We start from the raw sequence: 13,400 nt of genomic DNA, 5'->3' as shown, positions 1-13,400 counted from the left end.
GGAGAGTTTCAGATAAGAAATTCAGATTCGTGCTAAATGCTACAAGAAGGGAGGAACTGCATGAACCAGAATCAACAAAATTTTAATTAATCAAGAAAGATAAGCAAGAGTCACCATAATCTTTGCTGTGAAAAACTCATTTGTACTTTGACAGATAAATTATCTGCTTTACCAGCCAGTTTACAACCCAGTCTCTTTTAAATCTAGGCATCCACTAGATGTACCCAAAGAGCTAGAGCTTTCTCCTCCCATTTTGTCTGATTGTCTCTTTTCCATTGCATCATTTTCATCCCTCTGAATATTTTGTTTCTGAAATACTCCTGCATAGTGACCAGAGGCAACATTTGTGATATTTAATTCCAAGGCCAGTAACTTTGTCAGTCTTCTTGAGCAACGTTCCCATCACAGGAAACACTCCAAATAAAACAATTTCACCAGTAAACTTTGCAAATTGTCGAGATATCCTTCAGTAAGGCAATGACACTCAACTTCGTTATGAATTCCTGAAAGTGTTCTTTATAATGTTGAGAAAAATCTATGGAATTGTGAAATCTATGGAAGCTGTGAGTGTTTAGCCAGAGAATTGTAAAGCTATATTAGTAAATAGGAAGTTATTTAAAATATCCATTGTCTTTGGCAAGACAATCACTGTTGATTCAGCTACTGTTTTCAATGGCAAAGACAAGGATTTTCAAGCTTAAGCCTTAAATCAAAGAGAATGAAGTCAGTGACAGACTTACTGTGAACATATCTTGATGATTATTTCTCAGTTAAGTCAGACTTACTTTGCCAACAATCACAATAATTATTATTAGAAGAGTTTATTACATAAGCAGTAAGAAACCCAAACAGCAAACTACAGTTTCATTCAACTCTGCTGAGAGATTTGAAAAAGTCTGAAATAGGTTATCTGCCTTTTTTCTGTGTAGCCATTTCCCCAAAATGAGGTAAACTCAGAAGGTTAACAGAGCTCAGAGCATACACAGTCAGATACAGTTGTCAGGTTCTTATTGTATATGGTATCTTCTTACTACTACAATTGAGATATTTCACCCAGATCCTTAAAGAAGAACATCAATCATTTAACATTAAAGTAATCCACTCCAGTCTGGAAGATTGGACACTTGAAACTGGCTGTGATTGCTTAATGACAACGTGTCTGGTGAAAGCAATATCCAGGCAATGGACTTCTGGAGTGCATCCCACACATCAGCTCTCCTACACACATGCCCTCCTACCACAGGACACAGATCAGAGAACTGTCATGTCAAGCTGCTGAACCTTTCTTAAGCTCCCCTGCTCCCTCTTCTCCCCATCTCCAGGAGCCCACAGCTGGTGGTGCAGCTTGTCAGCAGGTCACAGATCCATTGTGCAGGTATATCTACTACTAGGCTCCCAGAGCCTCAGACAGGCACTGGTACCAGGCTTCTTGTCAGTGAGGTCCAAGTTTGTCAACATTCAAGATGAGAGCAGAAGGCCAGTATGTGAAAGTTAACAAGTGAAAGGAGTGGAAACAAACCAGACCAGTGGTTTGTTTCCACTCCTTTCACTTGTTAAGGATGGTGCCCCAGTCTAAGGAAGCCAAGTCCTCCAAAGTAGAGGCAAAGGCAGCCAAGGCCTCTTGAAAACAGTTTCAAGAAGGTCTGCACATTTCACACTTGTAGGCCCAAGACTCAACCCAGTGGCTGCAAAAGCAGCCCAGAAACCCCCCTGCAAGAGCAGCCCATCTTGCACCCCACAAGAACAAAGTTGAACCATCAGTAAGAGGTTCCCTTTCACCACAGAATCAACCATGGAGAAAGAAAATACTCTGGTTTTCATCACTGACATCAAGACCAAGGCAAACACAGGATAAAAAGGCTGTCACAAAACTGCACAATATTAATCAATGTGTGGCCTTTAACTATATCAAGTCTGAAGTCTGGTATGAAGACTGGTGGCTGTCTGGCCTAGTGTTCTTGTTTAGACACTAGACCCACAAATGGGGCTAATTTCCTGTATCTACTTACAGTATTCAGACTAAGCATTTAGCATCTCCCTTAACACTGAAGGAGAATCAGAGGGTATTAGAGGATATAATTCAGGACAAGTCCCATCATCACTGCAGACTTGCTTGATACATGAGCCTCTTGGTTGAGGCTGCCCCCAGCCTGCCCTGCTCTCTTCCAACCCCTGCCTTGGGGATACTCCCTGTGAGAAATCATTTCAACAAACAGTCAAACATAAAAATGATTTAGTTACCTGCTTGAAAAGCACTTTTTCATGGCATGGAACTCAGTTCCAAGTACAATAAAAATTGAGAATTTCAGATTATCTGATACAGTTGCTCAAGGGCTAGGCTGTGAAAGAAAAATCAGGAGTTATGATCATAACATTAGGTCTTAATTCTGAAGCAGAATCTTAAAAGCTATTTCCCACTGTGACACTCCCACTCCTCTCCAGAGCCTAATCAATTTTAAGGCCATGAAGGTATCAGGCTTTTGTAATGCCTCTTGAGTAGTTATACACCAGTCAATGATCTTAGTTCTCATAATCCAGACCCAGATTCTTCCTTTTGTACTATAAAACAATGAAATAGGAATTACTGCACTAAGTAGACTATTTTTAAGTACAGGAAGTAGAGTTATGATATGTTAGTAAACATATTATGCTCTTGATATTGGCAATCAGTATAAGGCTGTAACTTCTCAGTTTGGGTGACATGAACCTATAAAGCCACCAGCTGACAGTTAGGTATGTGTGTCATTGCAAGACACCAATTGCTTCTAAAAATAATCAGAATAACTATCTTCTCTTTGAGAGAAATTTGAAAAGCTCACTCTGGATCCTGCTTTCCTGTCAAAACTTCTCATTTCCCTCTCAGCACTGTCATACTAAAATATATGGCTCACAAACCTCATACTATTTATGACAGAAAAATTTTTATATAGTTTAGCCTGTATTCTTTTCAGCCTTCTGGTGAAAAAAAAAATCACCCTCTTTTGTCATCTTGCAAAAGATTGTCCCACATTATGAAAAATAATTCATTATATTTTTGAGGGATAGACTGACTTCCCCCTTCTAGCACTGCCTCTGTAGCAGGTGCTAAGGAATGGAAGGCAGAAAATAAAATGAAAGAAAGAAAATGACTAAGTGACTAAGAAACAGGCAGAAATGCATTTCCTCATTTGTTCCTTTTCAATGTATCTCTAGTGCAAAACATTAGAGGTATGGCTTCCATTCCTCTAGCAGCAGCTTTCAAAGGCTTCTCTTTTGGCTCTCACGTTTGTAAAAATGTACCTGCAGTAGCTGATGTTTCAGTCCTCCATCAGCTACCTGGTTGAGTCAGTTCTCCTGGCTGTTCAGATTAATCCAGAGCAAACTGCACAGAATAAGGCAGGAATCATACTTCACTTCTAATGCACACCAGAGTAATCCACTCTGCATTTAAGTTACTATCATAAAACTAGGTTATCACAGAAACTACACATAATTAATATTCTCAGGAACAAAACACCAAAACATTCAAAGTTACCTAACAACAATATCCATGTTCTGACTTCACATAATAGTGTAGTTCACTAACATTCTAAAGAAAGGCTTGTCATTTTTGTCTTGACCTTTCAGCACTAGTTTTCCATTTAAAAAAAATTCCATAAACTGGACATTACAGAACATGAAAAGAAGGTGGAGGAAGCCATAATATTTGCACATGAGTCTTCCATCAGGAATTCATGCAAAAAAGAAGATCAAATTATGCAAATGGATCTATTTGAGGAGATAAAACAATGTAGACCTAATTGCCTTCCACTGCAAAATATAAAAGCTTTTCAAAATCATTGTTGTATGTGAGAAATTAATTTCAGACAGAAAAGGAAGTCAGGTTTACCTATGTTCTGAAATCAGGTAGAAATATGAACCTCATCTACAGATATAATCAGCTCAGTTAAATTTTTAATTAGTCATTAAAAATACCATTTAAGAATAACTCATCTCTTTTAAAAAGGTTAATAAAATTAAGCTAAGTGGGAAGATCAACCTGCTTCATTGTACTCAAAATACAATGTTTAATGTTTTAAATAATAGCTTTATTATCAAATGGCAAGAGACATTTAGTAGTGATGTCATGCAGGTATCAAAAATTTTAAAAGATAAATAGGTCACCTAACAGCTCAAAATTCCTTGCAATTAAAAAACAAAGCTACATCTTCCCATTTTCCCAGTTTGCTTCATGGTAGCCACTGTTTTCCTATTAAAATGTTATGGCTCTCTCTTGGATCACTTGCTGGATACCATAAAGAATAGACTAGTACAGTATTCCACAGCACAGTGCTCTTTTGCCTTTTTCACAAGGCCTTCCTTACTCTTCACATCCCTCAGAAGTAGTCCTCATAGGGTGGGAAACTGCCTGAGGCCCCTGGCAACTGAAAATAAACAGAAGGGACAAGTTAAAAAAACGCTGAAGTTTTGCAGAAAAACCTTATTTTCAACCTTTTTAAGGTCTTAAGGCTTTTAGCCACTGTAATGGGAACCCAGACTATGGCTGAGATGCAACAGTAACATGCCCAGATCCCATCTACACAGTGAAAAACAACTTGGTGAAAACATCAAGTGATATTATGATTCATGTTGAACTGAAACACAGTTCAGTTCCTTCTTTAGTGTCAAGACTCCAACAAACCTTAGCTTTATACAGAACAGAAAGGATTTCACAAAAACATCTGTTATTGACCAAAAATTGTGACAACTTTTGAGAGAAGCCACTGGACAGTAAGTAGTAATTTATTCTGAGAGTTCATCTGCATGAAAAACTAACTACGGAGAAAAGTAGGCTGTAAATCTACAGTAACTTCACACTCAACAGTCCAGGGGACACCTGCTCACAACAGCAAGATTCACACTCAGGTTTGCTATGAAATAAATCCCCTGGGTAGATGACCTCTGAGATTAGAACTGCAGCAATAAAAGGAATCACTGTTCAGTTTAAAATGTCAATAAACTACACTTTTAAATTCTAAATAACAAAACAATTGCTGAAGCTAAATGATTTTACAATAAATTTGCAAACAGATGTGATATTAATTCCTTTATCTACCTATGTAAAAATACCATTTACTGTGCAGCCAGATTTAAATAAAAGGCAAATATTGTATCAATATTTACTATATATTTACATGTAATACTGTAATGAAATGAAGCAGTCAATTAACATTATGTTACAAAATAAACGAAATTCTTTAAAGGTACCTTTTACATTATCACATTTATGGAACTGTTGTCTTACATCTCAAATGATCTGTTGTATGATGAGTTAACATAAGGATGCAGACAAAGCCTTGAATTGGAGAATATGCTAATGACCCAACTCCTGTTTCAGCAAGATACTTCAGGGGCATCAAATTAAAAAAAAGCACATAAGCAGCACTGGTTTCAGTAGGATAAAACTTAAATATGCACCCCAGTTTCTTGCTGATCAGAGCCTCATTTTATGGGATTCCACTGACAATACAACAAACTACAACAGTTAAAAGCATACAAGGGGAGGTATCATATACCTTCGTGAACATACATACTTCTGCTTAAAGATGGCTCATAGCTAGTTGCCCATTGCCAGTTACTGACTTTCCAGATCATGGAATAGTCTTCGATTTTATATACACTGACAGCAGAGCCTTCTGTTACATGATGCTTTGAACATTATTTGGAATCAGCTCTTTAGTAAGAACTGCACTGGTTTGTGTACCTGACATTTCTCCTAGCTAATTGAGTTGCAATGGAAGATTTTATACTCTTTACATATTGCTTGAGAATAGGTAATATTACACTGCTTAAAATTAAACATTTTAAGTCACTTGAGAACTGAAAATTTTAGACAATCATACAATCATTTCCTTAAATTGGCAGGATAAATCTATGAAACTGAAATATCAGCAAAGTAATCAACATTTAAAAATTAAAATTAGAATTTCAAAATTATTAGCCAGCCATGATAAAAATTCTAACTTGCTCTCTACCTTCCTATATCCTCTCCCAGGATAAAACTTTACAGAGGATTTATAGGGAATGATGTGACACTTTGCCTTTGTTAATCCAGTTAGTAAAGCAAATATAAGTTCAAGTATTTAAATTCACACAGCACTAATAAATAGAAGTAAACAATTAGAATGAGACTATAATTGTAGTTAAAGTACTGCAAAAAAACTTTGTTTCTGAGTGAGCACCGTTATTAATTATGCTATTATTTTGGAACTCCCAAAGGCAAAAAAAAAAAAAAAAAAGAGAAATATTGTTGATGAGAAATGTACTTAAACCAGATCACATACAAGCTTAGAGAGAATGTTACAAAATCGGACTGAATGATTAAGGGCTTTTTTTCCTGCAACTTTTAGAAAGCAGTATCTGTAGTTTATGCCCACATTGCAATTTTTGCTCTGTATATAACCAGAGAAAAATGTTACAACTGTTTTCATTTCCCTCATCCCGAGGGCCACACACCCACTCCCAGAGTAAAACACTGATGGTTTGGTTACAAAACTATATGCAGTACATTTCTGAACACAGTCTTCAATTTTAGGCCACATGTTCATTTAAAGACATTCTTATCAATTATAAGCCCCCTCTTTAATTGCTTAAGATCCAATAGAAAAGCAAATATACAAATATCAGAAGTGCTGATCCTGAGATGAAGTATGGGAAAATTTGGTCCAGTCTGATCCTTATTCAAACTTCTGTTTCAGTTTCTTCTGGAAGACAGCCGGTAGGATGGACAGGATGGCTAGAATCATGAGGACAAAAACAGAGTTCCAGGAAACAGCTTCCCCTGCTGTTGTAAGTTGGTACAGCGTTGTTCCTGCCTTAATGGCTACAAAAGACGGTGGCGCCACACCTGGGGCAGAGATTTAAAAGGGTAGGAGGGGCAAAGGAAGGAAAAACAGCGTGTTAGAGCAAAAGGACAGAAAAATATCATAAATTAATAATCTAACTTTCAACACCAAAAAAAATCACTTTGTTGCCTTGTACTTTTAAGAGTGGTGTGCATACGAAATTCAAAGACAAAAATCTTATCAAAAGAACTGGTTTTAGGCCATTATTCGTATTTTTAACACCAACTCAAGCAGAAGACTAAGAAAATAATCTCTGCTCTCTAGACTCCCGTTTCAAGTTCGCTCTACAAACGGATTTTATTTACGTTCATCGTGAAAAAATGTGAATTGTTTCCTAACCAGATTTAAAAGTATTTGCAAAGAAATGCCAATTACAAAACTAGGGTTTAGTGCTAAATTAGTTAAATTACTAACTCACTCCTAGGTAGATATGTTATGACAAACCAAATGGAGTGAGAAGGGGAAAAACAATCCTTCAGTTCAAAGTCACATACGTCCTCATACAATTATGCTGAGCCAACATAGGAGAAGTTCACAGAACTATTATAGTCATGGAGTTGAACAAAAAGTTACTAATAAAGTGTTCATACAACATACCTTTGGTTAAGCAAATAACTAGCATGGGCTCATTACTTCTGATTCAGCACATCAGAATAGTCCTGACTGCTAAATCTTTTGAAGCTATAAACTCCACATTGAAAAGTACCAAAATAATATTATTGTGTAATCTCCCAACTGCCCAGCAGGTGGTGATCTCTGCTGAACAACACATACAAGAAGAGCACAGGATATCTCATAGCTACACCCGAACTGCAATTCACTAACAAGAATTCTTACCTAGAAAAGTGCCGATGAAAAATACCTTCAGTGGCACATTAATTACGGGAGATGTTATATTGATAAACCAGTTGGGAAGAAAAGGTGTTATTCTCAAAAATATGATGTAGTTAATAAGGTGTTCTCTGTGTCGTTCAACCTGCCAAAACAAGAACAAATCTAAGAAAGTTCCTGCCTTGAAAATACACAATTATTTTACTACTAGAGGGTTTTTGTACATCTTTTGTAGAAATTTACTGTTTAACTGATTTTTATGCTTGCAACTTGTAAGTGACTCAGTGAAGAGTCATCAGTGAATCACTTGTTAAATAGTACTGAAGTTAGTCTGGAAATACCAGTCTGTGGTAGAGCATGATGATTTGTCCGAACCAGTCAACTTAAGCAGAACACAATATAAAACACAAGCCCAGCTTTCATTAGGTCTGATGCTTGGAGAGCTATCACTTTAAATTGAAGCTGGAGAGGTTTTCTATTGACATTAGCTAAACCAGGGAGGTTATCAGGTGCAAACTTCTGCAGTAAAAACAACTTCCTCATAGGAAATACCATAAAATCAGGAATGCTTCCCACTGTTTATAAACACCCAGAGAAAGTAACTACACAGTGTCAAAGAGTAACTACACAGAGTCAGAATCCCAGAATCCTTTATTTGTAACTAGATACACAAGCACAAGAGCCTAGTTTTCCATGTACAATATACATTTCTATCAAATTTCAGCATTGCTAGAAACTTTACCTGTTCTGACCATTTTACTGCTTTTTCTGTTAAGTATCTGTATACAACAGGACGTCCCACTAGGTATGAAAGCATATAGCAGAATGAGGCTCCAAGTCCTGAGCACTAAAAAAAAAAAAACAAACCAAAACATAAATGAGAAGAAACTCTAATTAATTTTAGCCTTATATCCCTGTTAACTACACAAGCTAGACAGAGCCTGCTTCCATGCAATCCTTCATTGAGGACAAAGGACTATCATCCAGCAGCATGTACACACTCCCCAAGAATGTTGTTGACTCAACATTTAAAGTAGACAACATTGATTACTTATCAGTGAATACTGAGCGCTTCTGCAGTTTTTATTTTAGCATTTTGAACAGTGAAAGCTTTGCAAATACAGGGCACAATGGCACTAAAGAGATTCAAACTTGAAAATTCATCAATTTGGTCCTCCATATCTACTCAATTATCTCATTTGTAAGTACTGAGGCTGCATCTTTTGTACATGACATTACTTGAAGCTTGTCAATAACACTACATATCTTAAATTAAGCGTCTTGGGTATTTAAGCCACTTGAAACCGTATGTGTTTTGCAGTACAATAATAAAAATGTAGTAATGGTGTTCTGAAATTATCATCAGGTTCTAGTGGACACTAAAATTTGAAGTAAAGGAAATCCTGGCTGATCCATACCCAGCTGCCTCCATTATTAAGAAAACCTGGAGAAACAGTTTAGTCTTTTGGATCACCACCTAACCCTACAGTGATTTTGTGGGTAATGCCATTCTCAAAAGAAGGCTGAACAAGAATCTATTCACACCCCTATTTCACTCAGACTCCAACCATTTCAAATAGGAAGAGATTAGATACTTGGCTGTATTCCAAATTGATAGAAATACATGTCCTTACAAACTATTATCCATACTTACCAGACAAACAAGAAATAAGGCCAGGGGAAAGGGATAAAGAAAACCTGACAGGATACTGAGAAATATAGACCCAGGAATAGCAAATGTTTGCAAGCTGAATGCATCTTAGTTAAGGAAAAAAAAAAAAGGAAAAATTAAAAACATATCCAATTCTTAGTTTTATGAACAGTCAGGATACACACTACAATTTGGAAAAGAATAAATACAAATAAGCATAGTCTCTAAAGATCTTTACTTCAAAATACACTTGCAGAGTACCACAAGAAGGTCAAGCAGAGAGAAACAATGGGTAGATTCATAATTACACAAACAACAACAAGTCTGTAAAACATACTTCTGATTTTATATTGCTGACTAGAGATAGGCAGATTTCAGCCATTTGCTCTGAAAAGTTCACAGACCTCCTGTCTGAGCACAGAACTACTCAAGTTTCACGCAAGACAAGTGTGAAGGCAACTACTACTTCCTTACAAATAGTATGGTGCAATTGCTGGATAAATAGGATACATGATCACTAACTTTAGTCAGAATTTTTCAGAAAGCCAAAAATGAAATTTTGCATAAGCAAACAGAATGTTGAGCTTAAGTCTTGCTAGACATACTTGAAACTAGGATATATTGCTCACTTTGGATACAAATCTTATAAAGCAAAAAAATTTGCATACTATTTTATCTGGTTTAATAATCTTCCATTATATGAAGTCCATTATACCAGTACAGCTTTTTTGAAACAAGTGTCAAGGTTCTGAGATGACTGCAACATGCTTGTCAACTGGTCACAGTCTACTGCTGAGACAATAAATGTTGTCATATCAGCTGGTACAGCAGTTCAATAAACAGCCAATTCTGTTCTACCTCTTGTTAATAAATTAACATTTTCATTTTCTCCATAAATCTATTATTTGTGAACTACACTTAAAAAGAACAAGCTAGTGGATAATTACTCGTGGCACATTCAGTGATTTTTCTTCGAGTTACAAAAGCCTCCTGAGTTAAACTACGAAACAGACCTCTTACATATATTTTAGAAGTTATTAACCTTTAGTTAAGTGTCCCTGTTAAGAGCTGGCTTAATGATTAATTAATATTCAGCACTCAGGAAAAAAGAAGTTAACAGAAAACACAGGTAGGCTTTGTGTCTCCCTAGGCAGAAAGTACTTCAGAATTTAGTACCCCATAGAAAGAAACAGGTTTGTTTTTTCAAGGTGGGCACTGCAGAGATGAAAGAACCCTCAAAATACTTTCCTTGAGAAATGTTGTACAATATTCTGTAAATGACCCTTATATGGCACTTTTTAATGTCTCAAGGAAGAGGAGTGTAGTCGTCTTAGTTTTCCTTTAGAATCAAGAGTAATCTATAACTGGCAATTCAGTTTGCAATTTAAGAAGTCAGCATCACACTAAAATGAGACCAAGTCTAATATCAAAGTTACTAATGCGTCCACAGTAGGCACAGTCAAGGTGAAGCTGCATGCAGATCCCCAACAGCATTTACTGCTATAGATGCAGACAGCTATTTCCTTCCACTCAATCCCTTTTTACAGTCCAAAAAGCATACTGAAACAGGTAGGAAATGGTTTGAAGTTCAAAGATTTTGGAGTATCTGTGTCTATTTACAAACACATCCAGGTATGTTAAGCTTCTTCACCCATGACCAAGAATTTAAGTTTGTATGTTTCATTTCTTTTTCAGATAAATATGACTATATCAAACCCACCATTTATATCAGAAAAAAAGGATACAAAACATATGTTGCAAAATAAGCCACTAATACTTGAACATAAAATGTGTCCTTATATTTGGACAGGACTTTTCCCAAGGCCTTTGCATCATCCATATCTCTAGGAACCTTTATATATCCTCTTTCTTCTCTGTTAAAAAAAATAAAAACAAAAGCAGGAATGGTTTTAAAAATAATCCAACAGCACAGTGACATTACTTACTGAATGCATAATCAGACACACTACACCACCAAACTACAACCTCAGCAAACAAACCACATTATTATTGTGATAATATTCTCAAATGAACATTTAATATTTACAGTGTGTTTTGTATTACAAAATCTTCTATTTTTGATAATTGAAAACCATGGGGGTTTTATTAATTACAAGAATAAGCCTCACTTCTAGGGTTTTGGGTTTTCTTACCAAGTACTGACAAAAAATAACAACTCAAACCAAACCTTGGCATCTGAACAGCAGTCAACATTTCAGCCAAAACCAACCGTAACTGCCTCGATACTAGAGTCATAACATTTGAAGTGCAGCAAGAGCAGAGCTTTACCTCACAAACAAACAAAGCTTTAAGAGCAAAATCTCATGTCACACCTTAATCTGGTGCAACCCTGGGCAGCACAGTTGAGTGTCCTCTCTTCCTCTGTATCAGACTTAGTGATTGGACTGTTGCAAACTGAACTTGTTGAGCAAGTTATCAGACAGAAAATTAACTACTAAAAGAAAAAAAGAAAATTGTCAGAAAAGCAGGCTTCCATCTTGCCAAACTATCTACCTTCCTAACACCAGTACTAGATGCAACAAAAAGGCAAAAAAGAGAATGTGAAGCTTAGCTAAGAATGTCCACTTTTGATGAGAGCCTGCAATTACACCAGTGCACAAGGAATTTTAAAATAAACCTAGCCCTAACCAAGCATGTTTTGGCCCTCAAGTAAAGAAGGTTAAGAACATAGTGAGTTACCATTACTAATGCGGCAGGAGGTATCTTTTCAAAACACAGTAACTCAACTGTCAGACAGAAACCCTAGGTCAAGTACAACTCTGTACACAGATCCTACCAATTGGTATTTTAATATTGAGCTTTGTATCCTGACATTCTAGGATACACACTCAAATTACCTTTAAAAGAAAAACAAAACAACCAAACACAGTTATATCTATAATTAACTCATCAGTTTAAAAATCACTTAATCCCATGTAGGCTCCTCTACAATTTGTAGAATGAGAAGCAAATAAATTAATCTTTCCTGACATACTTACTCACTAAGTTGTGGGAAATTTTTATACACCAGGAACATAAGGAAAGCAGCTGATAAGAAGATAGACACTAAAATAAGAAGCGATGTCCGAGCTGATCCACCTTCTGCCTGAGCTTTTCCTGAAATTAAACAAAAACGAAGTTAAAACCAAACAAAAATAAAACAAAAAAACCCTCTCATACTTTTACTTTAAAGAAATGTTAAGGTAGGCTCTCTACAGACATAATCTTCCTACCTTTCAGTACCATATGCAACACATTGCTCACAATCCCCGAAAGCTTTCAAACGCATCTGAAGTTCTTACACTGGCAAGCACCACATAGAAGTCAATGATCCATTATAATTTAAGCCTCAATTAATTAAAAAAAATATGTAAAGAAAAAACCAGAGCAAAACAAATTCAGCCATTAATACTTTTTCCTTTCTGCCAGAAATCTGCCAATCTAATTAGCCCAATCTAACTTGCAGGTAAACCTTCAGTATGTACAATGCAACTCTGAAACAGGCTCATGAATGGATTAGAACTTTTTCCCCTCCTAAGGAAAACCACCAGGAACAACCACTGGCCAGCTGGGTGAGACACTCATCAGGAGAAAAGATATGTAAACATACATGCCAGCCTGGGATATAAAGACTACAGTTCTCAGACTTGAGAATTATGTGTATTTTACACTTATATAGAAAAAATACTTTTCTTGGATATGTCTATATGAGATTTTATTAGTCTTTACATTCTTGTGTAAAGGAGGTAACAAGAGTGTAAGTAACACAGTTACATTTTAGGCCTCTTCTATACTTCAGACTTTTATCAAGATGCAACACGCTCATCAGCACAAAGCATTTTAATCAGAGAAACAAACAGTAAGAGCTCTCTGCATCCACACCAGGGCGGTGTGTGTGTATCAAAACCCTCCCCTCGGCGCCGGCTGGGCAGCCCGGCTGGGCACGGAGATGCAGATGCCAGTGGCTGTGACTGCAGTGCCAGGGCACAAGACTCACGCGGGTCACACCGCCACCTCGCTCTTGTGAAACAGCAGCAGGATGACGAAACCCCCGG

The 13,400-nt window shown here is 36.6% G+C and overlaps 1 protein-coding gene across 1 annotated transcript in view; it reads right to left on the bottom strand.

Moving 5' to 3' along the window:
* Positions 1–6,157: 6,157 nt before the first annotated feature.
* TMEM41B (transmembrane protein 41B) overlaps positions 6,158–13,400 on the bottom strand; it is a 28,520-nt gene continuing 21,277 nt past the window's right edge. The window contains exons 3-8 of the mRNA XM_009994270.1: positions 12,345–12,462; positions 11,091–11,219; positions 9,349–9,442; positions 8,437–8,541; positions 7,701–7,839; positions 6,158–6,865 (exon numbers count right to left, since the gene is read on the bottom strand). Coding sequence (XP_009992572.1) covers positions 6,696–6,865; positions 7,701–7,839; positions 8,437–8,541; positions 9,349–9,442; positions 11,091–11,219; positions 12,345–12,462 — 755 coding nt within the window. The 3' untranslated portion in view covers positions 6,158–6,695. The remainder of the gene's footprint in view (positions 6,866–7,700; positions 7,840–8,436; positions 8,542–9,348; positions 9,443–11,090; positions 11,220–12,344; positions 12,463–13,400) is intronic.

This window comes from Chaetura pelagica, unplaced genomic scaffold, assembly GCF_000747805.2.
Source record: "Chaetura pelagica isolate M959 unplaced genomic scaffold, ChaPel_1.0 scaffold153, whole genome shotgun sequence".
NCBI classification, from domain to species: domain Eukaryota; kingdom Metazoa; phylum Chordata; class Aves; order Apodiformes; family Apodidae; genus Chaetura; species Chaetura pelagica.
This window is presented reverse-complemented; position numbering and strand designations above follow the sequence as displayed.